This window comes from Leptopilina boulardi, unplaced genomic scaffold, assembly GCF_019393585.1.
Source record: "Leptopilina boulardi isolate dan_hultmark-lab unplaced genomic scaffold, ZJU_Lbou_2.1 LbouV2_386, whole genome shotgun sequence".
Taxonomy (NCBI): Eukaryota; Metazoa; Arthropoda; class Insecta; order Hymenoptera; family Figitidae; genus Leptopilina; species Leptopilina boulardi.
The window spans coordinates 1,525,302-1,549,307 of record NW_026137958.1 but is presented as its reverse complement, the minus strand read 5'-3'; the positions used below and the strand labels follow the sequence as shown (position 1 = coordinate 1,549,307).

The following is a 24,006-nucleotide window of genomic DNA, read 5'->3' as shown; positions in this document are numbered from 1 at the left end:
ATAACAAAGTAGCTTTTTTCTATATATTGGAAAATAATCTAAAAATTTAATAAGAGTTAACGGAAATATTTTTTAATTTTTTGAAAATTTATCAAGTCAAGAGAACGGTATCCTGTTTGCTTTTCTTTCGTTTATATAATTAGACTTGATAACGGTATCTTCATTTTTTTTAATGTAGAAAGCCACAAATTGTTCAAATTATGTATTCTTAAACGTAGAGTCTTATCTTGTTATTGTCACTGTCGAGACTACACTCGTTGAAAATGGGTTCAAAAACTGTATCATCTGGTGAGTGAATTGTTTTATGTTTGTGTGATTAATTGTTTTTTAATTTAATTTTTATGATTTTTATTTTATTAGTTCTTGGACCGATAAATGTCTCTCAACTCGGAAGAACCTTAACACATGAACATTTGGCAATTGATTTTGAAAAATTTTACACCTCTCCTCCTCATCAATTGAAGACATTTTTTAATAGTGAGATTACTATTGAGAATGTTGGATTTATAAAACAATATCCGTAAGTTTAATTTATTTATTAGTATTTATACGGAATTTTTTTTTTTTTTAATTTAATATAAAAATTATTTTCAGATATAGCAGTGTAACAAATTTGAAATTAAATAATGAAAATGAAGAAGCAATATTACAAGATGTGAAACTTTTTAAAGAACATGGAGGTGGTACTATTGTGGAAAATACTAATCATGGAATAAAACGTAATATTCCATTAATGAAAAAAATCAGTCAAGAGACAGGTGTTCATATAATTGCAGGAACTGGTAATATAATTAGAAATTTAACTTTAATATTTATTTCCTCTATCAATTCAAATAATTCTTTTGATAAACTTAAAAAAAAATTCTTTTTTTAAGGTCATTATGTAGCTTTAACACAAAGTGAACAATCTTTATCGAATTCTGAAGAACAAATAATGAATATTATAATAAAAGAAATGACAGAAGGTTGCGAGGAATATATGGACGTAAAGGCAGGATTTATTGGTGAAATCGGTAGCACTTGGCCCATTGAAGGTAAATAATAATTGAATTAATAATTATTATTAATATTTATTTGTATTCAATTAATTTTAAAAATGATTTGTTTAGAAAAAAAGCAATTTTAGAAATTACATTTTAGATTTTGAGAAGAAAACAATTCGAGCAACAGCGGCTGCACAACAAGTACTTAAATGTCCAGTTAGTTTTCATCCTGGCAGAAATGCTTTGGCACCTTTTGAAATAATGAGAATTTTTATGGAAGCTGGAGGTGATCCTAAAAAGGTTATAATGTCTCATCTCGATCGTAAGTATACTTTCTAATTTGTTTTTTTAATTTTTTATTTAATTAATTAAATTCTTTTATTTTGATCAAATGAAAATAATCCTTCTCGAAGGTACGTTGATTAAAAAGGAGGATCTTTTGGAATTTTCAAAAATTGGTTGTTATTGTCAATTTGATCTTTTTGGTACCGAGTGCTCATATTATCAATTAACACCAACAACAGATATGCTTTCGGATGCTCAACGATTGGATCAAATGAAGATTCTTCGTGAGGATGGAAAATTGGAAAAATTACTAATGAGCCACGATATTCACACAAAGCATCGATTGGTTTGTTTTTTTTTGTTATTAAAATTTCATAAATTGATAGATTTTTCGAATTATTATTTAATTTCTATAGAAAAATTAAATTTTTTTCAACTTGAATAATTTATGAAAATATTTGTTAATAAAAAAGAAAAAATAGAGTTTTAATTTTCCAAAAAAAGTTTATTTTGAGTTTTTTTTATTACTGTATGTCAATTTAAAAATTTTATTTCAGATACGTTATGGAGGACATGGATTTAGTCATATTATGAACAATGTGTTTCCAAAAATGTTAATTAAAGGATTCACTCAAGATGAAATCGACACTATTACAATAGTAAATCCGAAAACTTGGCTGTCTTCCTAATTTCTCTATCTTTAATTTAAATTAAAAACGAAAATTCATTATTTTTGAAAATAAAATAGTTTCATTCATAAATATTCGATAATTTTATTTTTCGAAAAAAAAAAGATGAGTTTGAGAGTGACTAGAAAGTAGTTCATAAATCCCTCGGAAAAAATGGTAATATAATTTGAATAAATAATTTAAGCAGATGGTCTACTTGTATTTTGCCCACCCCAGGATGGAAATTACAATATTATTTCTGTTCTAGGTTGAAATTCGAAATTTGGTTAAATAATTCCTGGGATTTGATAAAGAAGTTTCACCACAAGGAGTCGTTAGATGTCGCAAGAGATATCAGTGGAGAATTCATCGACCTGGAGATATGAAGACCGGACACGACGGCGTCAACGTGTGAAAAGCTTGGAAAATAGGAAAGCTCTCTCTACTAGGGATGAAACGGGACTGCGAGAGTTAGCCCAGGATTTCTGGTATGTTCTATATCTATATATGATGGGGGACAAACAGGGACACGCGTCCCCCTTGCTTTACGTGTGCGGGGCGTGGATGTCGGAAGCGGTGTCAGGAGGGGTTGAATCGCGGGTGAAGGGGTACAAGAGGGGTGAAGGTGAAGGCACAGGCGCGTAGCTCTCCGCACCAGATTATCTTTTTATTTCTATACTTGCGTACTCGTTCGCTCGCTCGCCTCGTTTTACTGTATAGAACAGTCTCGCAAGTCTGTGCGCGTGTGTCAATAGCGAAGGGTTGGTTTTTTTTCTTCCTCGAAAAAATCTTAAGTAAAGAGAAAGTCGGATAAAGGTCCTGGTGACGACGACAACGACGTCGTCAACGTTATTCGAGCCAATGGCTTGTGCCCTGGCTTCTTAGACGGAGGTCAACGAGCCGCAAGTGCTTTCCGGGGAAAATCATCCCCCGTTGACGTGTCAGTTGAAATTCGTTGAAAGCGACGAGAGAGCCGGGGGAAAAAAAAAGTTGCCCTCGAGGTTACGGGGCCAAAGATATAAAGTGGGTGTTGCCGAAGTGACTTGTCTCGTGGTTAAACAAAAATACTCGTTGTTTTTTTTAAAAAGGAGACGATATATTTTTTTTCCCTCTCTAAAATCATGGATTTTGTCAGTCGATCCTCGATTATCTTCTTTCCACTTGATGATGATGATGACGATGATGATAATGTGATTGCAAGTCTTGAAGTCGCCCTGACCGTGTCTCGTGAGTTATTTTGAAGGCTAACACGTTATTCAATGTCAGGGGATGAATGAAATTTTGTTGTATATACATATTATTAGATGACGAAAAAATTTCACAATTTTGATTCTTTAAATTCAAATTCATCTTCATTCATTGAATTTTTATCGATTTCATGTTTTGCTTGTTATTAAGATTTCTTTTTCAATTGAAAACCTGTATTGACAATTTCGAGAGAAATTCAAATTCATTAATTAATAATTTACAAGAGGATGGAAATTGTAAATACATTTACACTTATCAATTTTTTATTATGCACGCATTACCTTTAAAATATTTTTAAAATCCTCTAGAAACTCATGAAGCAGATAATCTATTTTTAAAAAAAGATTCTTTTTTGCTGGAAGTTTTTTTTTTACAAGGACGTTTAAGTTTAGTCCTCAAGATTACAAAATCGATAATATAAAAAATTTTTTAAATAATTTTTTTTATTCGAAACAATTAAACTTTAATCAGGAAACAATGATCCAATAAATTAATTTTTGTTATAACAAAATTAATGAGCTTTACTAATCTTTAATTTAATTTAATTTAATTCCATTAAATTTTAAAATTAAAAAAGTAGAAAAGAAGAAAATGGAAGAGAGTGAAAAATATTTTCTTTAATAAAATTGAATTTTATTTTTTGTTTAATATGTTTAAGCAATAAAGAGGTATATTTAGTGCAGTGAAGAGAGAGTAGGTCAATGCGAGAAGCTAAGAAAAATAGAAGAAAATAGGTATCAAGCGAGTGAACTTAGAAGCAGCTAAAACTGTTCTAAACTAAATGCCCCAGGCAATCCATTGCTTACTGCCTTTTCAATGTAAATGCTGCTGATGCACGAATCGTACTAAATAATATAAAATTTCTATCTCAACCAAATGATTTTCAACCACAAAAAAAAAAAAACAAAAGCTCTTCTTTTCTTAATCTTATCGTCTTTGCTTTTTTTTTCATTTTATGAGAATCATCAAAAACAAAATTGAAAATCTCTCTTTCAATAATATTTTCAACTTGTCTGTAACGAGAATCTTATTACTTTTTTTCTTATATAGCAACAAAATGAAGTCGACTTTGATAATAATCGGCTTTGAAAGAAATAAGATACAGCAAGAGAATATCGGCTTCTTCATTTTTCACTTTTTGTGTAAACATGAACCACTGGAGTGTAAACTTTCTTCTAGTGGAAATAACGTTCATGTAAATTTTTTTTCCTCCTTGTTTTTCTTTCACAAAGAATGGATAAACATTGTGATAAAAAAGTCTTTTGTGTTGAATTTCAGTACTTCCTGTAATTCATTTTTAAATCGATATCTTCATTAAATCACTTCCTGAACATACAATAGTTTTTCCCTTGTGAAAAAAATTAAATTTCTGAAATAAATTTTAATATTTAATTTTTTTTTTCTAAACTTTAATTGTAAATTCTATAAAAAGCAGAGTATATAGGCTTATAATGATTTTTCTATATTAATTCATTATCTAATAATAAAATGTTTTTGAAATCATAATAAAAATATTTACTTAATTATCTGCAAAAATACAAATTGTCGTTAAAATTGAAATCTGTTTTTATTAAACGATTTATTGAAGAATTACAAGTGATGCAAAAAAAAAAAAAATTAAACACAACAGAAAGGAAATTAAAAAGTGACCAGAAACGAAGCTTTTTCAAGTAAAATCAAAGAGGAAAAGAAAAAAAAATGTCTGAACAATAAATTAAAAGAAACCAAAAAAGAAAAAGTATTCCAAAGTGGAAGTAATAAAAGATGAAGTAATAAAAGAAGAGAAATATTCTTGGATGGAAATGAGAAAGGGTAAAACAAAAAAAAAATAGGAGAAATATTCCCAAGTGTGAATATAAGAAAGAAAGAAATATGAAAAGAAAAAATATTCTCAAGGTGGAAATAAGAAAAAGTCATTGAAATATTCGTTACAAAAATACAAATCGCTTTCAAAAATAAAAAATGACATCAAAGTTAGAATTTATTTTGAAAATTACAAAATTGATTTTGATAAAATAATTTTTAAAGGACATTAATCAGATATTTTAAGTATCGAAATCTAATAATATATATAGATTGCAATTTGACGCAAAAACTTTTTTTTCACTTTATGGCATACCTAACAAAAATTTCGTATTTAATGAGTGCATTTGACTTGTGACCCTGCACTGTTATTATGCCTCAGTAACAGTTTTTTTAATCGAGGACTAAAACTTTTTAAAGTGCCTCTGGCTCTCGTTTCAATGAAAATAGAGTTCCATGGGAGGATCAGTTAATTAAATCGGGGGAAGGTCTGTGAGTTAAAAAAAAAATTCAAATTTTATTATTTTCTTTTTTTAAGAGAAAAAACACATCTCTTTTAATGAGTCGAGTATTCCCAGCAATTGAAGAAACAAAATTCATTAATTACCTTTAACTCAAAAGCGCCTTATAACTTGCAACGTAAAAAAAAGTAATAATGAAAAGTTTCATATTTATACAGTTTCAATGTTTATAAAATGCCATTTCATGTTAACTGAAAAATATATTCTAGAAAATTCAATTTTTTGATATTTAAATTTATTTTATGTTAACAATTTTTCTAAAAAAAAAAAAAAAGAAAAGAAGAAGAAACGTACGAAGTTCATTGTCGAAATTTTTTACGGAGCTTAAAAGGAATTTTCCAGATTAATTATAAATTTAATGAATTTTCAGCTTGAAATTGAGGGAAAATTGAATGAATTCAAGTAAATTAGGATTTAATTCGGATTTTTTTTCCAAGTTGAAGAGATGAAATCGTATTGAGAGTGTAAAATTTTTTCATGGCACATGATCAAGGCTTTAATAACTTTATGGAAAATTAATTTCTCGCACCAAAGAGCAACCTTTTGCATTTGAGTGCTCTTAGTGGATTGATATTAACAAGGTTAAATAGACTCGAGTGAACTCTCGACACACATACATACATACATACATACACATACTTATATTAATGAACTTTTCAATGAATACAATTTTCAAACATTTTCTCTATGCCTTAGATATGGGCAAAAGTTGATTATTAAATGTCACTATAACTTCCAACTGTCCTCTGTTACGCAAAACTTTACTATATTGTTTCTCGAAAATTTCATACATTATAAACTAGCTCGTTTAATTATTCAAATTAACTGATTATTTTTTAAATAAATAAATTAAAGAAGAAGAAAAAAAAATTTATTAAACAAATTAAAATCTGTCAGACTGATTTTTGTAAATTTTTTAGTGAAGAAATTGTAAGAGCCTAAAAATCAATGATTATTTTCTATGTCAACAAATATATATATATATAAGGTTGTTGCACTGGATTTTATCGATTGAGCTTCGTCGAACCGAAAATGTAGACAAATAAGTGTACCACACACTAAATGCGTATGGGCGATAAATTGCAATTTGCAAAGACCATAAGAACCCCACGTGAATAAAACCAGTATTGCAGACTTGTAAATATAAAAATATTTTTCGCGAGTAAAAAATTTCACAAAAGGGCATAAACACATTTGAAATATTTCATTAAAGAAATTTTTAATCCTTCATATTTTTCACATCTTCGTCGATTAGAAATTCTCGAAATTAAATTATCGGTTTTATTAAATTGGCGTCGAATTATTTATGAAAGAATTTTTTTTTTTACTTTTAAAAATTCAACGATGAGAAAATTTGGTTCAATAAAAAATTCTACATCCCTCAATCCGCTTAAATAGAAATTTGGCCTTGTAAAATTCGATCCATATGGAAATTTGGAGCTAATGAATTTTAGGGAATATTCATGGGGGGGAGGTTCCCGATTGAAATAGAAAGTAAATCCATATGGGGGTTTTTCAAATCGGAAATAGAAAATGCGTATATATAGAAAAAGGAAATTGAAAATTTCATATTGATTCATGTGGCTAAATATTGTCGTGACTCTTTTGACCTGTGACGACCGATCTCCACCCCTTATTCAGTAGAAAAGCGCGTATTTGGTCAGACGTCTAGACGATCCTATCCATTGGAGGCTCCCTCCGTCATATCCTGCTGACAAGAACCCTTTTCATAACAAACCGCCTTCTTCGTTACAAACTCCATGAATCCCCTAAGTCTCGATTTTCAATTTTTAACTATATTTTCATCATCACAAACAGTTTTTCTATCAAAGAGAATTTTTTTTTTTCCTTTAAATAATAATTAAATTTTATGAAATTCAGCTAAATAGAAATTTGGAGCAATTCAGGAAAAAAAAAAAGTGAACTTGAAAAAAATAAGAATAAATAAGAGATAATCGATATATGGAAAAGAATATTAATGAGATGACCATTGACCTTTAAAAGGAAGCCTTTTCAATGTGAAGAAATGTCGAGATGACAGCTCAAGGTGAAGAAATGCGAATTTTATATACATATATATTTGATTTGATAAGATTATAAACTATTATTTTCACAGTTCTCGATTATCTCATATCACCTCAGTAAGCATTATGGCTTCTAGTTTCATTATCGTTCAAGCACCGATAACCAATATTTACCGACACTACGTGAAGCTGGATATTTCCCAGTGTATGTATTTATACTACAGGATATAATAAAAAAAAAAATACTTTTTTACTGCAACGAAAAACACATTTCATATCTAAAGCTTTAACAATAAGATAATCCATACTTAATGATCGTAATATCATACTTAATATTATCTTCTATTTTATAGGAAAAGATATTTTCAAAAAATAAATTTTCTTATAATATGTTTTTTGATTTTTATTTCAAAATAGAAAAATTGTTTCATCAATTTTTAAGCTTCATTCAAATTGAATTTCCAATAATTATTCATAAGGTTTTTCTAAATATTTAATCAAAATTTATAAAGTAGAATTATACTGAATCGATATATAAAATTATAAAAAATGTAACTGATTTTATTCGAAAAGTATTTTTTTTTTGAAAGAAAGTCAAATTTTTGAAATGAAAAAATCATAACTTTATTAGAAGTATTTTATTACTTATAGAATTTCTTTTAATGTAGTGAATGAATTTTTTTTTTAATATGTCAGCAACTGAAATGAGCAGATACTCTTTAATTGAAGTACACTTCAGTAAAATATTGATGAGACCTTTATCGTGAAGTATCTAAGAAGTTATCTACTTAGCCCCGATTGTAAGAAACTCGATTGGGTTTGAGATAATTTCTAGTGACTTAAAAAGTTACTTTTTGTATCTAATGCGTCATTAAAGTTTCTTATAAATAAAAAAAAATTTTTTTTTCAAATTTTCACAATTTCCAAACTCAATAACGAATATAAAAATAAAGAAATAAAATCATTTAATTTAATTTCTAAAATTTAACTTCGTTTTTTATTTCTTCAATTGTATTTCATTTAGAAAAAATTCGAAAAGAATGAGAAACTAAGTTGTGACCAAACTCTCTTTTTTTTATGTAAGTTAACTTCGTTTCAGTAATAATTCACTTCAAATACTATAAAAAAGGTCAAAAAATGAAAAATTATTCTTTTTCTATATGTCAAAAGTTATTTTCTCTCTCAAATATAAAAAGTTACAATTTTTATTTTCTTAGCGGCAAAGAATTTCTTAAGTTTTTTTTCTTTTTTTTTATAGTTTTATGTAATAGTGATTTTCCGCACTCGTAAAATTCGAGTTTCTACAGCCGGGATTTTGAATGAAGATAGTTCTTCATAAAAAAAAAATGTAAAAATTTTGCTAGATTTAAAATGTAAAATTTCAACTTTCCTCAATTCTTGAATAAAATCGAGAATTACTTAAAGTACTCGAAAAAATTAAATATTTTTAATAATCTTAACTAATTAGAAAAAATATATATATGTGAATGAACATGAAAACCAAAAAATGTGTATTTTTCTCTTGAAATTTATGTTTGAATAATATTTCTGACTATACTCATTTATAATATTAATGCAGTCAGTCTTGACGTAAAGGATTCTTTTTCTCTGTTACAGAAAACAGACTAATGGTTAGATTCACATAAATTAATTAATTATCATCCTTTGAAAAATTTCGACAAACCTTTGGTTTCATTTTGTTTACTCAACTAAATCAATGTTTGATTTTGTGAAAGAAATTACCAAGATAATTAACAGGATTTTATAATACAAATCCAATAAATTTCTGTAAGAAGAAAAAAAAACGTCTTCTTTTTGTGATTTACTTCGACTTTCAAAAACTTTTGTTGCTTTTCATTAAATTTGACCTCGTTTCGCAGACACTGAACGATGAAGGACGGCAATATTTTTTTTCCAGTAAACTTCCCTAGGGTGTGATTTGTATTCTTATTTTTTTTTCTATCACAGCTGGATTGAGACATTTAGTTACCTCGAGGCTTTCAAATTCCCAATCTTTGAATTCGTATATTTTTTATTTATGCTTGACAATTAATTAAAAAAATTTTTTTTTATCAATTTAATAATAAATAAATTGAATTAATAAATTTGAATAATAAATTTTTATATTATATTGTTAATATTATGTTGATTTTTATAGGAAAAATTCTATTTGTCTCAATACTGAACTCGAGAGAATACTTTACAATTGAAAAATGATTGAATATTGATATCATCTGAATCGTTGCACTTGGAGGCATCATGGATAGATACATATATATTCATATATACAAACGATGAGAAATGCTTTGAAGTGGAAACAGTGAGACGTATGTAGGACACAGGGAAAGAAGAAAATGTCGAAGTCGACAAAGTCATCATGTCGCCGGCTTCATGCCCCAGGAAAATACAAAAAAAAAAAGAAATGTCTTCCCTTGAATGCGAATCTTTATAAAATCGACATCTGTTTCATTCTTAAATTTGAAGAATTTAACAGCTGACAATGTGAAGCTACATATGGGAGAAATGAATGAGTACCATACACATACAGTAGAGTACACTTTGAATTGTTCTTATATACGTTCTTGACGCAACTATAGTAGCATGAAACACACGAGAGTACACCCTCTTTTCATATCTCACAAGACACTCTAATGGAAAGTGTTGTAATCGTTTCTGCTCAACCTTGACAGTGAAACCCATTCTCTCCACTATACTTGAAAAACTATGCCGAGAATTTCAAGCCCTTAAAAAAAAAAGACGATGAGAATATAGTTGAAAAATGAGTCTGAATCTTACATCAGGGAAAATTTTTACAAATTTCTATTTACGTATTGCAATTTCTACTGAAAAATTCGAATTTTTTTTTTTGGATATTGATAATATTTAGAAAATTTTTTGATATATTCCAAATATATATATTAGGAATCAACAGGCAAATCAATTTTCTTAAAATGACAAATACAATTGTCAATTTTTTTTTTTTTTTAAATTCTGCGGAATATTTTATTTATCGAATTTTCCCGTCACTCGATTGAATAAGCTAATCCAATTTCCAGAAGATTTCTCTACATCAAGTGCACCCGCGAGCGAACGAGGAAATTATTGCTCGAGAATATCCTAATCTCTTTTCCTCGATCAAGTTTACTTTTACCTTGCTTGCTCTGTCGTGATTTATGATTATCGTTTAATATACTTTACGTTTGTTTCACGACAGAAAAATCATATATTTTCAATATTAAAAAAAAATAGCAACAATATATTTTTTTTATTTTAAATTATTAGAAATTTATATATTATTATTATTATTATTATTATTATTAATTACAGTGCGTGTCAGATGGCTAATTAACAATGTTTTTCTTCCCCTTTGATTTAGGGTATCTCGAGGGTTGAACCGATGTCTCACGATGGGAGAAGATGACGTTGGGAAGGGCACTGTCATCATCCTGAAGATTTTTCCTGCGCGTAACATCGTCGTGGGTGAAGCGAATCTTCATACGATTCCAAGTTGAGGGTGGAGGGAAACGGATGAGAGCGGTTTCATCCGTCGCGAAGAGCGATGAGCGATCTTCAGGCCACCCTCGAGTTCTCTCTCGAGCTTTGCAAGTTTTACAATGTCGATCTCTTTCAGCGCGGGTAAGTACGAGATCATTTTTATTTTTTCTTTGATTTTTAATTGAATATAAGCATATATATTTTTTTTTTAAAGTCAATTTGCCTAATACTTCACATTGCTAATATAAACGACAAAGGCAATTTGGATACACTTTTTTATTTGAAGAAAAATCTATTCCACTTTTACATTGACAAAAAATTAGCTGCTTTTTATTATGATATATTTAAATAATTAACTGCTATTTATTTCGATATATTTAATTAATTAGCTGCTAATTATTTCAATATAATTAAGTTAATTTAAATATTATGTAATTAAAATAATTAAATTAAAAAATTGATTTTTTCCAAGAAAGTTTTTTAATTTACGAGAAAAATTAATTTGTAATTATGTTTTTTTTTTTTTTTATTAAATAAATAATGAGAAAAAAAAGTTTCTAGAAGGCTACATGTTTTATTAATATCTAGTAGAAAAATTTTTGCTTTAATGTATGTTTCTCACTTTTTTCCACAATTTAACAAACTTGAGGAAATATAAATCTTGCCCTCTATGTTTTATTCTCGTTTCATTTTCAAACCCTGAAATAAGGTAGTTAGCAAACTATTCAAGAAGATCAAAGAAGTCTGAATCTGAATAATACAATCAGAATTAAAGTTCTTTCAAAGTCATTTCGAAATTATATTCGTGTACTGAAGTGAATTTCTTATTAGCTGCGTACTTTGATAATAATAAGTAATCATAAAATGACAAATTTGTCTTTACAAATTTTGTCATTATGATTCATAGTTAAAATCTAATATTACATATTAAAATAAATTTCTAGATATTATCAAATCAGAACTGCTCTCAGAGTTTCGCCGAAGTTACCCATCAAGGTTGAAGTTAATCAAATGCGAAATCGTAAGTAATGGTTTTTTAAAGTTATAAAATATATATATTTTTTTTTGCAAAATTGCAAGATCAAGGTCATTATTTTATTGAATTTTTAAGTGGCACACAAACTAGTTAACCAGTCCTTTAATTAAGTATGTTCAGAGTTTGTCAACTGTTCTATATATATTCCCACATTATATCGACAGTTGGTTTGTGAATATTTTATAAGGAACATTGTATGCTCTCAAGAACACGATTATATATTCGGCTTTCAATCTTGGTACTATCAGTAACAATTAGTATATAGTTTGAATCATCCAAATTTTTAATCATTTAAAAATATTAAAAACATTTTTCAATTTTTTCTTTAAATATTCAGTTTTTTATAACAATATTATTTAATTTAATAATTAAATATATTTTTCTTTGAAAAATTGTCAATTTTATGATTTAAAGTCAATATTGTCACGTTTTTCATATACGAAACGATAGCGAGCGACATTACGCTTTTTGATCGATAGTTATTTGCTCAATTCACTATTATATTCTGAAATGAAGAGAAAAAAAAATGTAATTTATTTTGCAGACTCGTTGGAAGCGCCGGGTACAAGCAAGCGTTTTCAGATTTTCTATCGAAACGAAGAGGTGACACTTGGCACGTCGGTCTTGTTTCGTGCGCACGTGCTCGTGCACAGTCACAAGATCGAGGAGGTTCTCTCTCGTACCCACTTTAATCTTGGAGTCGAGTTATGGTTCAGCGAACCAACTCAACCCGGAAATATGGCATGTGTATCATCGAGGTGAGTTTTTGATCCGCGAGCTGTTTTTTCTTTTTTTTTTTTCTTTTAATCATCAACACTCGCCTCGTGGAAATTAATCTTCACTCCCATTTTTAATGAAGAATTTAGATGAATCTCCGCGTTCAAATTAGGAATTCAAATCATTCTCAATTCATAACGAGTCTATGTCATCTTCATTTAAATCATGAATTTAAATTGTTGATCATTTAGATGAAAGAATTAAAATCATGTTTTAGGTATTATAATTATATTTTTTTTTTTTAAATGAAAAATCTAAATTATCTTTTTATAATGTATGAATTTTTATTTTACCGGATTGTAAGCGGAAATGTAATCAATAATTTGTATTTTTGATCAAGAAGAGAAGAGATTTCCATGATAGGAAAAATCACAGATCTGTATTATTTCAGAGCCCTTCAACTGAATTTCATCCCGACAAAGGGCCTTCACTATCATCTGCCGGTGCTTTTCGATTACTTTCATCTCGCTGCTGTATCCATCACGATTCATGCTTGTCTTGTGGCTCTCCATCAGCCATACATAAAGTCGGTATATTACAACTTCCAACATGCTCCTTCAAAAAGTTCGATCAGATAATTTTTCTTCAGAACTGTAGCAATACTTTTCATTTTTTGTTGCATGCTACAACTATTTTGGATCATTCAGGAAAAGTATTCTTCATTACGTTCAAAGTTGGTAAGTTTAATTATTTTTATTCAAAACAAAAAAATCGTAGGATCTTAAATAAAATAATTCCCTTTTTTTTCACTATAAGTGCTCCAAGAGGTGGGAAACCTTGGGTCCAGCTTAAATCTCCAGCTAATGCTGATAACAATCTTTTCTTTGGAAACATAGTAAGATTATTTTTAATTTTTAGAAAATGTTTTTTTTTATTTTTTTTATTTATTTATTTAATTTAAAGGAAACGACGACACGATGTGTTGGATCAGCGACGAGGATTCAGCACGCAAAATTAGTTCAGCAGGAAGTTACGAGATTGCTCTTAGCGGCTCGCGAATCTTTGCTCAATGATTTAGCTGATCTTGCAAGGCTTCTGCCCACGTGGCAACAAAGAACCCTGGAAGTTGCTCAGAATACACACAAAGAGATCACTAAGGTTTGAAATCAATTCTTTTTTTGTATTTTGACAAAAATAAGTTTATTATTTAATGGGGGTTTTTTTTTCTTTAGAAGATCGATACTGAAGAGGCTGACATCGCACAGCTTTGCGCTCAAAATATCGTTCTTTGGCAACATTTTTTGGAAGCTTTCTCTGGCAGAGAAGCTATTCATCAACATCTGGCAAGAGTTCATCATCAATTAAGAGTATGTTTCCACAATTTCCGTTCCTTTTTTCGCTCTATTTGAAACTTTTTTAATTTTTTTTTTTCCAGAAGGAATTAAATTGTATCTATAGTCTGTAAATTTTTTTCGTTTAATAAATGTAATTTACGTTAATCGTTTTCAGGTGAAACGTTTTGCGGAAGGCTTCTTTGTATCGGAAAATCCCAGAACTTCAGCTGCCGGTTGCTATGATGCAAATTATCAATCTTATCAAGCAGTGAGCGAAGCAGCGAGGAGATCACGTTATTTAGCCGCGTTACCACCATTACCAGTGCATTGTCCCGAATTGGATGGAGATCTTCATACTCTGCCCTTGATCTTTGAGGATCAGTATGCCGATATGCAGCAAAGGCACAGAAACAGCGGTGAGATTTTAAATTCTCAATTTCATTTAAAATTAAATTTTTTAAAGTCAAATTTTTCCACCAAAATGAATTTACTTTCACTACTTCAGTTTCTGATATAGATGACTGCAGTTGTGGGATAAATCAAATGATGGATTCACGAAATGTGAGTGTTTGGTCGCCGCGAAGTGAGAGCGGTATAGTGTCGGATATTAATTCGATTCAGGCTCGTTTTATGTTGGCGCCCTCGGCACTTCCGGCACGTCATAGTAAATCACTGGATCAATTGGGACCGGAAATAACGCCTTTGCAACCAAGGACATCGCCAAAAACACTTCCAAGATCGGCGTCGACGCAACTCTTTCCAAGACAGCAGCGTGGCGGTAGAAATGTCACACCACCAACGACTGTTCCATTATCACGGGGACGTTCGAAATCCTCAATGTCTTCGGGAGCAACACTTATTCCACCATCACGACAACAGGCTTGTTCAGCACCAAATCCATCGTTGGGCTCAACACCGATTGTCACACTTCCACGCGCTAAATCCACTCAAATGCTCGTGCCAAATTCCTGTCATCGTCCAATTGACTCTCAGTCAACATCAATCACGTCATTGCTGGCAGCGATGTTCCCCGAAATTCCGTCTGGCGACCACTTTCCCGGTTATCGACCCTCCGCAAAATCGTATGAGCACAATCTCACCGTACCCACCTGCGTGGGAACACTGGATTTAGCTCAGCTCACCAGCTGTCTCACCTCAAACACCAAGGCTGCTAACCTCATTGGCGACGGTGAGTATATACCAAAATGATAATTTTGACCCAACTTTCTTACAATTAAAATAAAATCTAAAATTAGATTTCAGTTTATTCATCTTATTTTGGAAAGTTGCCATAGATGAAAAATGAAGACAAATATATATATTTTACAGGCACACATTCTCTAGACACGAGGAGGATAAGATTAGAACCAAGAAGTCATCGACTCGCTCTACGAGCACCGCACGCAAATGATCAAATAATTTTTGACTCGACCAAAACAACCACCAATGGTAATAGCTTATTACCCGAGACTCAAGGTCTCTATACATCGACTCTTGATCGTGTTACGTATCGTGATCCAAATAAAAAACACGGTCAACAATCAAGCAATAAATATCAGTCGAATACATTCGACAATCGACGTTATCACACTTCGGGTAAATCTTCCACTGCTCCGAGAAGCAGGGAACCCAACGAAATTACAAACGGAACAAATAGTCATCATTCACTTCTCGTCGATCCTTTAAATAAAAGATCAAATGGCGTCTATGGAAATCTCGATTCCTTGTTCTATCGAACAAATGGCATCAATGGAAAAACTCCAGAGGATTCCAAAAAACTTAAGAAACCAAAAAGTACAGAAAGACTCTTTGACGATGTCCGAAGGGAAGAACCTCCGCCAAGAAAAGAGAAATTGGAAAAAATTTCTAAAGGAACGAAAAATGGAACTTTGGATAATGACGAGAAACAGAGAAGATTTGAAAAGAAAATCGAATCACCGCCGGAGCATCTTTATGAAGTAATTGCAACAAATACGGAAGTGAAATCTGAACTTCGATGTGAGCCAAGAAGAAGAGATAGACATGGAAGAAGACCTCATTCAGCGCCAACAATCGATGGTGATGAGAGAAAAAAGTGTAATCACAGGAATCGAAAACCAGCACCACCACCACCTGGCTATCAGGATTCGACGATAGCAGCTCCCTTGCCTAAACGACCGACATCAGTATTGACAACCAGCGTTTTGGAAGTCGAAAACAACAATAAAATCATTCTGAAAGTTGAGCCTATCAAATCGCCAGTTGATCCAATTGCCACCAATGGTACCACACCTTCTGATTCTTCTATCGCCGGTGAGAAATTTCGCTCCTTTTTTTCTCCTGATTCTTTTTTTTTGAATTTAACAAAATTTAATTTTATTCCAGGTGCACCATTGCCAAATCTAAGAAGACTGAGGTGCGCCAGCGTGCCAGTAGCTCAGAATAAAATGATTGTACCACGAAGTGCAGTTTCATTGCCCTGTATGCCAATTCGCGACAGTAAAGACAGTCTGATTAATAATCATCTTCCAATTATTGCAAATCCTCCAAGTCCACCATCATCACGACCAAGTAGTCCCACACCGAGTTCAAGTTCGAGTAATTTAACATCCGAATGTTCAGGATGGGTGAGCAGTGGCGATACATCAAGTTCTGAGCATAGACGTGGTAAAATATCAAGTGAACAACTTCGACAAAAATTGTCGAAAATCATTGCACGAAAGGATAAATCGCCAAAAGATACAATTGTTGATAATTCATACGAGGAGGTACGACTTCCACCGCCTAAAATGTTTCAAGACGAGCCACCGCCACCAGAGGAATTTCGTGATCCTCCAGCGCCAATTGATAATCCTCTCTATCATGTTTACGAATCGGTGAAAAAAGCACGAAGTCCAAAACAAAATAAAACGGCACCCTGTAGTCCGCAGAGAAATAAAGACGGTTTCTATAGTACGAGAGATATTTGTCTTGATTGCTATCAAGAGGGAAAGGAATTGCTTCAATCGACGCAGGATGATTTTATTAATTTCAAAAAATGCAAGGAAGAATTCAAGAGACAAATGAGCTTCTCGGGAAAAATTTATAGGTGAGGGGAAATTTTTTTTTTTTACTTGACTTACGAATATGCTTTTGCTTCATGTATTTTTTGCTTCTTCAAATCTATTCTATATGCAGCTTCGCGTATTTTCAGTTTTCTGGTTGAAAAATTTTAGATTTTTGTTTGAAAATTTTCCTGTTTTTGATAAATATTAAATATTAATATTAAATATTTATTTAAATTTAATATATCTTCACTTTTCCGATTGAAACATACCTGTTTTTTTCACGGGTTTAACTTTTTGTTTAAAATGCATCTGCACTTTTTTGTTTGAAATGTATCTTTAGATTTGAGCTTACATTGTACCTTCATCTTCCTGTTCGTAACGTATTTAACAAAATTTTCACCTTCCAATTGATAAATTTTAACGATAGCAAATTAAAAATCAAAAAAGGAGATAAATTATTCGATGCAAATTAATATAATTGTTTATTGATTGGAATTTGGGGCTTAATGTTCCTGGAGTTGCAACTTCACAAAATTATTTTTCCTTCAAGCTTACTATTTTTTTTTTACACCTCACCAGATGTGTTGAGTTTTTCTCTTTTTGTTTGTGATTTGAGTTATTTTGGAAATTAATTTGATCCTATTTTATAATTAAGTTTTATCAGTTCACCATCCTTTAGAGAACATATCGCCCCGCTGTTTCGTTTCCGTAAACGCGCTCATCGTCATCCTCTAAGACCCATTGTGCCTCTTAGCGATTATCCCTCACTGGCTTCGACGATGCCGTATTTCCACATCCCTGACGAATATCGATTGCTTTCACCTGAGGGAGCACATCTCATCATTTGCGTTCATGGCCTCGATGGAAATGCAGCCGATCTTCGTCTAGTCAAGACATATCTGGAATTGGGACTTCCTGGAGCTCATCTCGATTTTCTCATGTCCGAAAGAAATGAGGTATAAAATGCTTTTTTTTTTTAAAGCAAAAAATAAAATATTTTTGTTTTTAATTGAAAATTTATGATTATTTATAATTGATAAAAAAATTATTTCTTAGGGTGATACTTTCTCGGACTTTGACACAATGACTGATCGTCTTGTGGGTGAAATTCTTCACCATATCGAGATTTCTGGTTTAAATCCAGCAAAAGTAAGCTTCATTGGACATTCTTTAGGGACCATCATTATTCGAAGTGCTCTCACCCGTCCTCAGTTGAGACCACTTCTTCCTCGTTTACATACTTTTCTCAGTCTCAGTGGACCTCACTTAGGAACCCTTTACAATACGAGCGGGCTCGTAAATGCAGGTTGGATATAAATATTAATATAAACAAAAACAAAGTAAAATAAGAAATTCAGTATAAAATATTTTACACTCTTTTTTTTATTAATTGATTTTAATTAACTTAAAACAAATTTGTATATTTTATTTTTTGTAAGTCTTTTTCTAAATTAAACTTATTGTTTGAAAAAATTATTTAAACTTTTTTTTTTTTTTTAGGAATGTGGTTCATGCAGAAGTGGAAAAAATCGGGTTCTTTACTTCAACTGGCAATGAAAGATGCTTCGGATGTTAGGCGTTCTTTTATGTTTCGTTTGAGTCAAAAGAGTAACTTGCAAAAATTCAAGCATGTACTACTTTGTGGAAGTGCTCAGGATCGTTACGTGCCACTTCATTCTGCTCGTATAGAACTCTGCAAGGCCGCTGTTCGAGATCCCACTGATCAAGGTAAGTTTTATCTTTTATTTTTGTTTTGTTAAAAAAAAAAAAAAATTGATAACACTATGGATTTTTTTTTTAATTCCCATTGAGAATCAAAATCATTCATGTGAATTGAGAATTCCCTTTTTTTTAAGAACAATGTAAATGCTAAAATCGATTCTATTCCTGACCTCTGATATTTTTCTGCATGAAACTAGGTTGAACCGAACTTTCAAAAGCAATATCCTATTCATAGGGCAAAATTAAAAATAAAACAAAATTGTTTTAATTTTAATTGAAAAATTTCTAATAATTATTTATAAAAATCAATATTCAATTATTTTTAAACATTTGTGTTTTTCATTCTGATTTTTGTTAGCCAATTTTGCTCGTTAAATTATTTACAATTATTTTTTACTATTTCATCTTTTTTTTTATTCTTTACATTTATTTTCGGTAAAATTTCTTCTTATTGAAAATAAATGTTCTAAATGAATTTTAATCAGGGGCGGCCTACAGGGAAATGGTTCACAATATTCTTTATCCAATAATGTCAGCACCAGGTGTCAGTTTAGTGAGATACGACGTTCATCATGCTCTACCTCCAACGGCAAACGCCCTCATTGGCAGAGCTGCGCACATCGCCGTCCTCGATTCAGAGCTTTTTATCGAGAAGTTCTTCCTCGTGGCGGGTCTCAAATATTTTAGATAAAAGAACGGAATGTTTTAGCGTGATGATAAATATGATAAAATGAAAAATTCTAGTAGAAAAAACAAAATAACTAAGGACATGAAAATTCCGTCGTCGACGCATGCCTTGGAATCGCGATAGTACAATATAAGTTTTTCTTTTTTTCATTTTCTTTGTTTTAATGCCAAGGCTCGTCCACTGAGTAGGCTAGAATAAATATATTAGATTATGCCGTGTTCATGAAAAGCTTCTCTTTCGTCGTACAAAAACCAAAAGAAGAAAAAATCGAATCGTCGGTTCGACGAAATTTTTACAAGTTTTACAAAAAAAAAAAAATAAAAACAAAACCAAAAAATTAATTTCATTTATCTGAAAAATGGGACGCATTTTGAAAATTTATAAACCGACTTTATTCTTTCAAATTAATTACTTAATTATAAATTAATTAAAACATTAATTATTTCATTTAATTTTTAAAATTAAACTCAAACATAATTGCTGATTAAAATTAAACTTAATGGGATATAAATTGAAATTAATATAATTTCTATTCATTTGAAATTTTAATTTTACAATTAAATTTTTCCCTTCGGGTAATTTAATAAAAGGTGTCACGAACTTTGACTCTTTCATCGAAAAATCGCAATCGAACTTAAGGACTGTAACTAAAAGGAGGCCTACCTCGTTTTAGCATTTCTAGAAGCGTTTTCAATGTTCGAAAAAATGTTTCGGCAAGCGCACTAGAATTTTGTATAACGTGATTTATCTCTTACAATTTTTAAATTAGTGTTAAGTTTTTTATAGAAAGTGAATGAGATTTCATTGAAATTCGCATGACTCCCAAATATATATAAATATATAAATGTACATTTCTTTCCTTCTGTAGTGAAAGGAAAACAGTACTTAAATCGAAAAAGATTTTTTTAGATAAATTTTTAACTAAAATTAATAACTTTATTTCAATAAAATTCTCTAATTTTATTTAAATGATTTTCAATAGAATTTTTAATTTAAATAAAAACTTTATGTGCCCTTTCTTCTACATCTTCTCCAAAAATCAATTCATTCACAAATTCAATCACCACAAAAATTATGTGGCCTAATCCGTGAGATTTTCAAATTACTTCATCTCCCATAATAAAAGAAAGAACGTTTTTAATTATTTTTATATTTTTATTTTAAAGAATTTTTTGCTTTATTACATTTTAATTAATTTATTAACAGTTTATGATTATTAGTATGTAATAAAAAAAATTATTACTATAGCTAAATTGCGTTAATTGAAAAAAATGTCCGACGATGTTGAGAAACAAAAATTATTGCCAATAATAATTAATTGAGTTATTAGCATTAATTATTATATCCAAAAAGTAGAGAGTCAAGTTGAACATGTATCAAAAAATGAGGCGCATCAAAAATTTTTTTAGAAATCTCGTGAAGGAAGAAAAGAATCGCACGAATTCGATCCATAGCATTAAAAATGACTGAATTTTAAATTGATTTTTTAGGAATAAAATAACAATCATTAAAAAAAATTTAGTGGTTTTAAATACATAATATATATACATATATATAGAATATATTTCCAAATACATTCTCGCGATTCATTATTAAGAGTTGAAGAAAAATTCCTTAATCGACAAAGAAAATGTATAATAATAATAATGGTTTAGTGTTTAAATTTTAAATTTTTACAATTTTTATGATATTAACAAGAAGAAAATTTCGAATAAAGGATTTTTTCTACTACTCTTGTAAAAGGAGAAGTTGTAACTTAAAACCGAATCCATTTCGAAAATACAAAAAATTTTATATACAAAGAAATACAAAAAAAAATTACGCTAATGTTGGTTTTTTTCAAACAAAAAATCACTTTTATACTTTGAGATAATTGTATGTTTTTTTTTACAAGAAAATAACAAACAAGTATAATGAAATAAACAGTTAAATAAAAGATGATTGTCAAGCATAATTAACAAAATTGAAATTTCCTAAAATGAAGGAAAAAAATGCAAAATGGATTCGGTTATAAATCATTAAAATAAATGTAAAAAAAATTTAGTAGGTTCGACTATAAACGCAATTTTAAATTCAAGAATTGAATTTAAATCTAAAATTATATAAAATTATTAAATTACAAACAAAAATTCAATATAATTAGATTTAAATTGAATATCTTTTTTCTTTAATTATTTATAGGAATATTGTAATTTCAAATTTAAAGTCGAGCCTTAAAATATCTTTTTTTTAGAGTGAAAGAGTTATAGAATAGTTATAAAACGTATGTCAATTGTTCTCCCTCAGATAAAATGTGCATGCGTGTGATGTGTGCGACGAAAATTATTACCAAGCAATGCAAAAAAAAAAAAAAGAAATGCGCGCGAAAACAATTTTGCAAGGGAAGAAATTTATTATTTTCAAATATTACAAGAAAAAAAATTCTCATTCATTCTCATTTTATAATCATAAATAATTGTACTATTTTAATTTAAAAAACTAATATTTACTTATTTCATTGATTCTGGACTTTTTTGACAAATATATGAATTAATTTCTTTTTTTTTGCAAAAAAAGAAGAAAAATTGTTATAAAAAGCATGAAATAAATGTTTATTACTTTTCTTGTAATATTTTTTCATAAGGGTTTAAATGAGAGAGAAATGCTTGTTAAATTTTTATTATAGTTTTAAAGAAATGGATTTTTATTTAAAAAGTGACTGTTTTGCAAAGAAAAAGAGTAATATGTGTGGAACAAAACGAATATTCGTATAAATAATCAGTAACAGAAAAAGAAACACAATCTCCCTCCAATAGTTTTTAGTAATTGCAAAATAAATTAAATTTATTAATTATTAATATAATTTAATTAATTAATAACTTGTTAATTATTTAGTTAATCGTTTAAGTTTACTTAATTAGTTTATTGATATTAATAATTATAGGGATTCATTATTTAATTTAGTTCAGAAATTGTCTTCCAGGAGGAATTTAAAAAAAAGTCTTTATTAAAACTGAAATCGATGAGAGTGAGTTTAATAAATATATATCTGCGCACACATTCAAGTATGTATTATTAAGAAAAAAAGTACATTTTCCATCTCGTATAAAAAAAAAATCCGTGCGCTTGTTAAAGATGTAACGACTTTAATACTTATGATTATAAAATCTCAAAAATCTCGTCGTATTTCCTACACGTTTTTTGAAACGATCAAACATTTTCTAAGCATCGATTTAAAAAGTTTATATTTCCAACGATTATTATATTATATATCATGATATAAAATACAATTTATAATTATAATTCTATTCAATATCGATTTAAAATTTATATAATGAATCGTTTTTGATTTTTTCAAAGAACTGATATGACTGTAGAACTTTTTCTATATTTAACAAAAGAAAAGTACTTTTTCAAACAGAAATTGCGATAAAAAAATTTTTCTGTCTTAAACGAAATTGTTTCTGACAATTTTTTCCAAATCCGCAACAAGGAATTAAAATATTGTGCACAAAGAATTAAAAAAAAAAATTATTAAATATATTAACACACTACGTGATATTACGAAAGACGATCAATTTAGATTTACTTCTAGAATCTCTCGGTTTGCTTTTTTTTTAAAAATGGGAATTAAAGAAATAATAATATTAATAATCAAGGCATTTTGATTGCTGTCCTATTGTTTGCTCAATTACATCGTTATTATAATTGTAACATTGAAGTCTAATTGTGAATTGACTTTGTACACTCGTCATTTAAACATTTTTAATGGTATATACCTAAGGCACAATTTTCTAGAAAATTATCAGAGTCACAACTGTTTACTGTAGGATTTCAAAAAATTGATTAACAAGTTAGTTTTTATATCGATTCTTAATAAATAAATAAATTATCGAGAATTGTGAGTCCAAGAAATAATTAGAAAAATTTAAATTACAAAATTGCAAGTGATTGACAAAGAATACTTCAAAATAGAAAAGATAAATAAAAAAAAAACTAACAAATTGAAATCCTAAATAAACTATAATGGAAGTTTATATAAATGATTTTTATTCGGGGATAATTTGCATATAGAATTATTGCAGTTTTGTGGCCCTGAAGTTCAGTGTTATTTCTTTGGAATAGAGAATAAGAAATGAAAACTTCCCAAAAATAATAAAAAAAAAAAACATCTTGCATGTATAAAGAAAAGAAACAGGGAGAGTGAGAAATGCTGTTTTTAAAAAAATGGAAACACCAAAGAAAAAAAGTAACAGTGTATACAATATACATACGATAATGATATAAAGAAACTATATCTGCATAATGTGAAATAGATGAATAAAAATTGTAATTATTATTATTACTAGCTAAAAGATTTTTATTTCTGTAAAATTTGGTTTTCTATTTTTCATTGATAAATAAAAATTATTTATTAATGATTATTTTGATTGCAAATGATATCTAAAACCTACTGAAAAAAAAACAAAATAAGAAA

General features: G+C 29.3%; 2 protein-coding genes across 8 annotated transcripts; both read left to right on the top strand.

Annotated features, from left to right (window-relative positions):
- The first annotated feature begins 224 nt into the window (after positions 1–224).
- Positions 225–2,029, top strand: LOC127288447 (phosphotriesterase-related protein). The gene is made up of 7 exons (XM_051315899.1): positions 225–288; positions 361–520; positions 595–782; positions 876–1,034; positions 1,141–1,305; positions 1,397–1,614; positions 1,826–2,029. Exons 1-7 carry the CDS (start codon positions 264–266, stop codon positions 1,955–1,957), a joined length of 1,047 nt encoding a protein of 348 aa, XP_051171856.1. The 5' UTR covers positions 225–263; the 3' UTR covers positions 1,958–2,029.
- A 59-nt stretch (positions 2,030–2,088) lies between these two features.
- Positions 2,089–23,953, top strand: LOC127288444 (uncharacterized). 7 transcript variants are annotated; one of them, XM_051315891.1, is made up of 17 exons: positions 2,089–2,424; positions 10,909–11,168; positions 11,972–12,048; positions 12,608–12,821; positions 13,232–13,366; positions 13,488–13,517; positions 13,597–13,675; positions 13,744–13,938; positions 14,013–14,147; positions 14,290–14,530; positions 14,620–15,303; positions 15,444–16,406; positions 16,479–17,181; positions 17,796–18,096; positions 18,197–18,446; positions 18,641–18,868; positions 19,348–23,953. In XM_051315891.1, the coding sequence occupies exons 2-17, from the start codon at positions 11,092–11,094 to the stop codon at positions 19,551–19,553; spliced, it is 4,518 nt and encodes a 1,505-aa protein (XP_051171848.1). In that variant the 5' UTR covers positions 2,089–2,424; positions 10,909–11,091; the 3' UTR covers positions 19,554–23,953. The 7 variants fall into 7 exon arrangements, with proteins under 7 accessions (XP_051171848.1, XP_051171850.1, XP_051171854.1 ...); XM_051315893.1 differs by lacking the exon at positions 2,089–2,424 and adding an exon at positions 2,614–3,163 and having other exon boundaries at positions 14,632–15,303; XM_051315892.1 differs by lacking the exon at positions 2,089–2,424 and adding an exon at positions 2,615–3,163 and having other exon boundaries at positions 17,805–18,096.
- Positions 23,954–24,006: the final 53 nt, after the last annotated feature.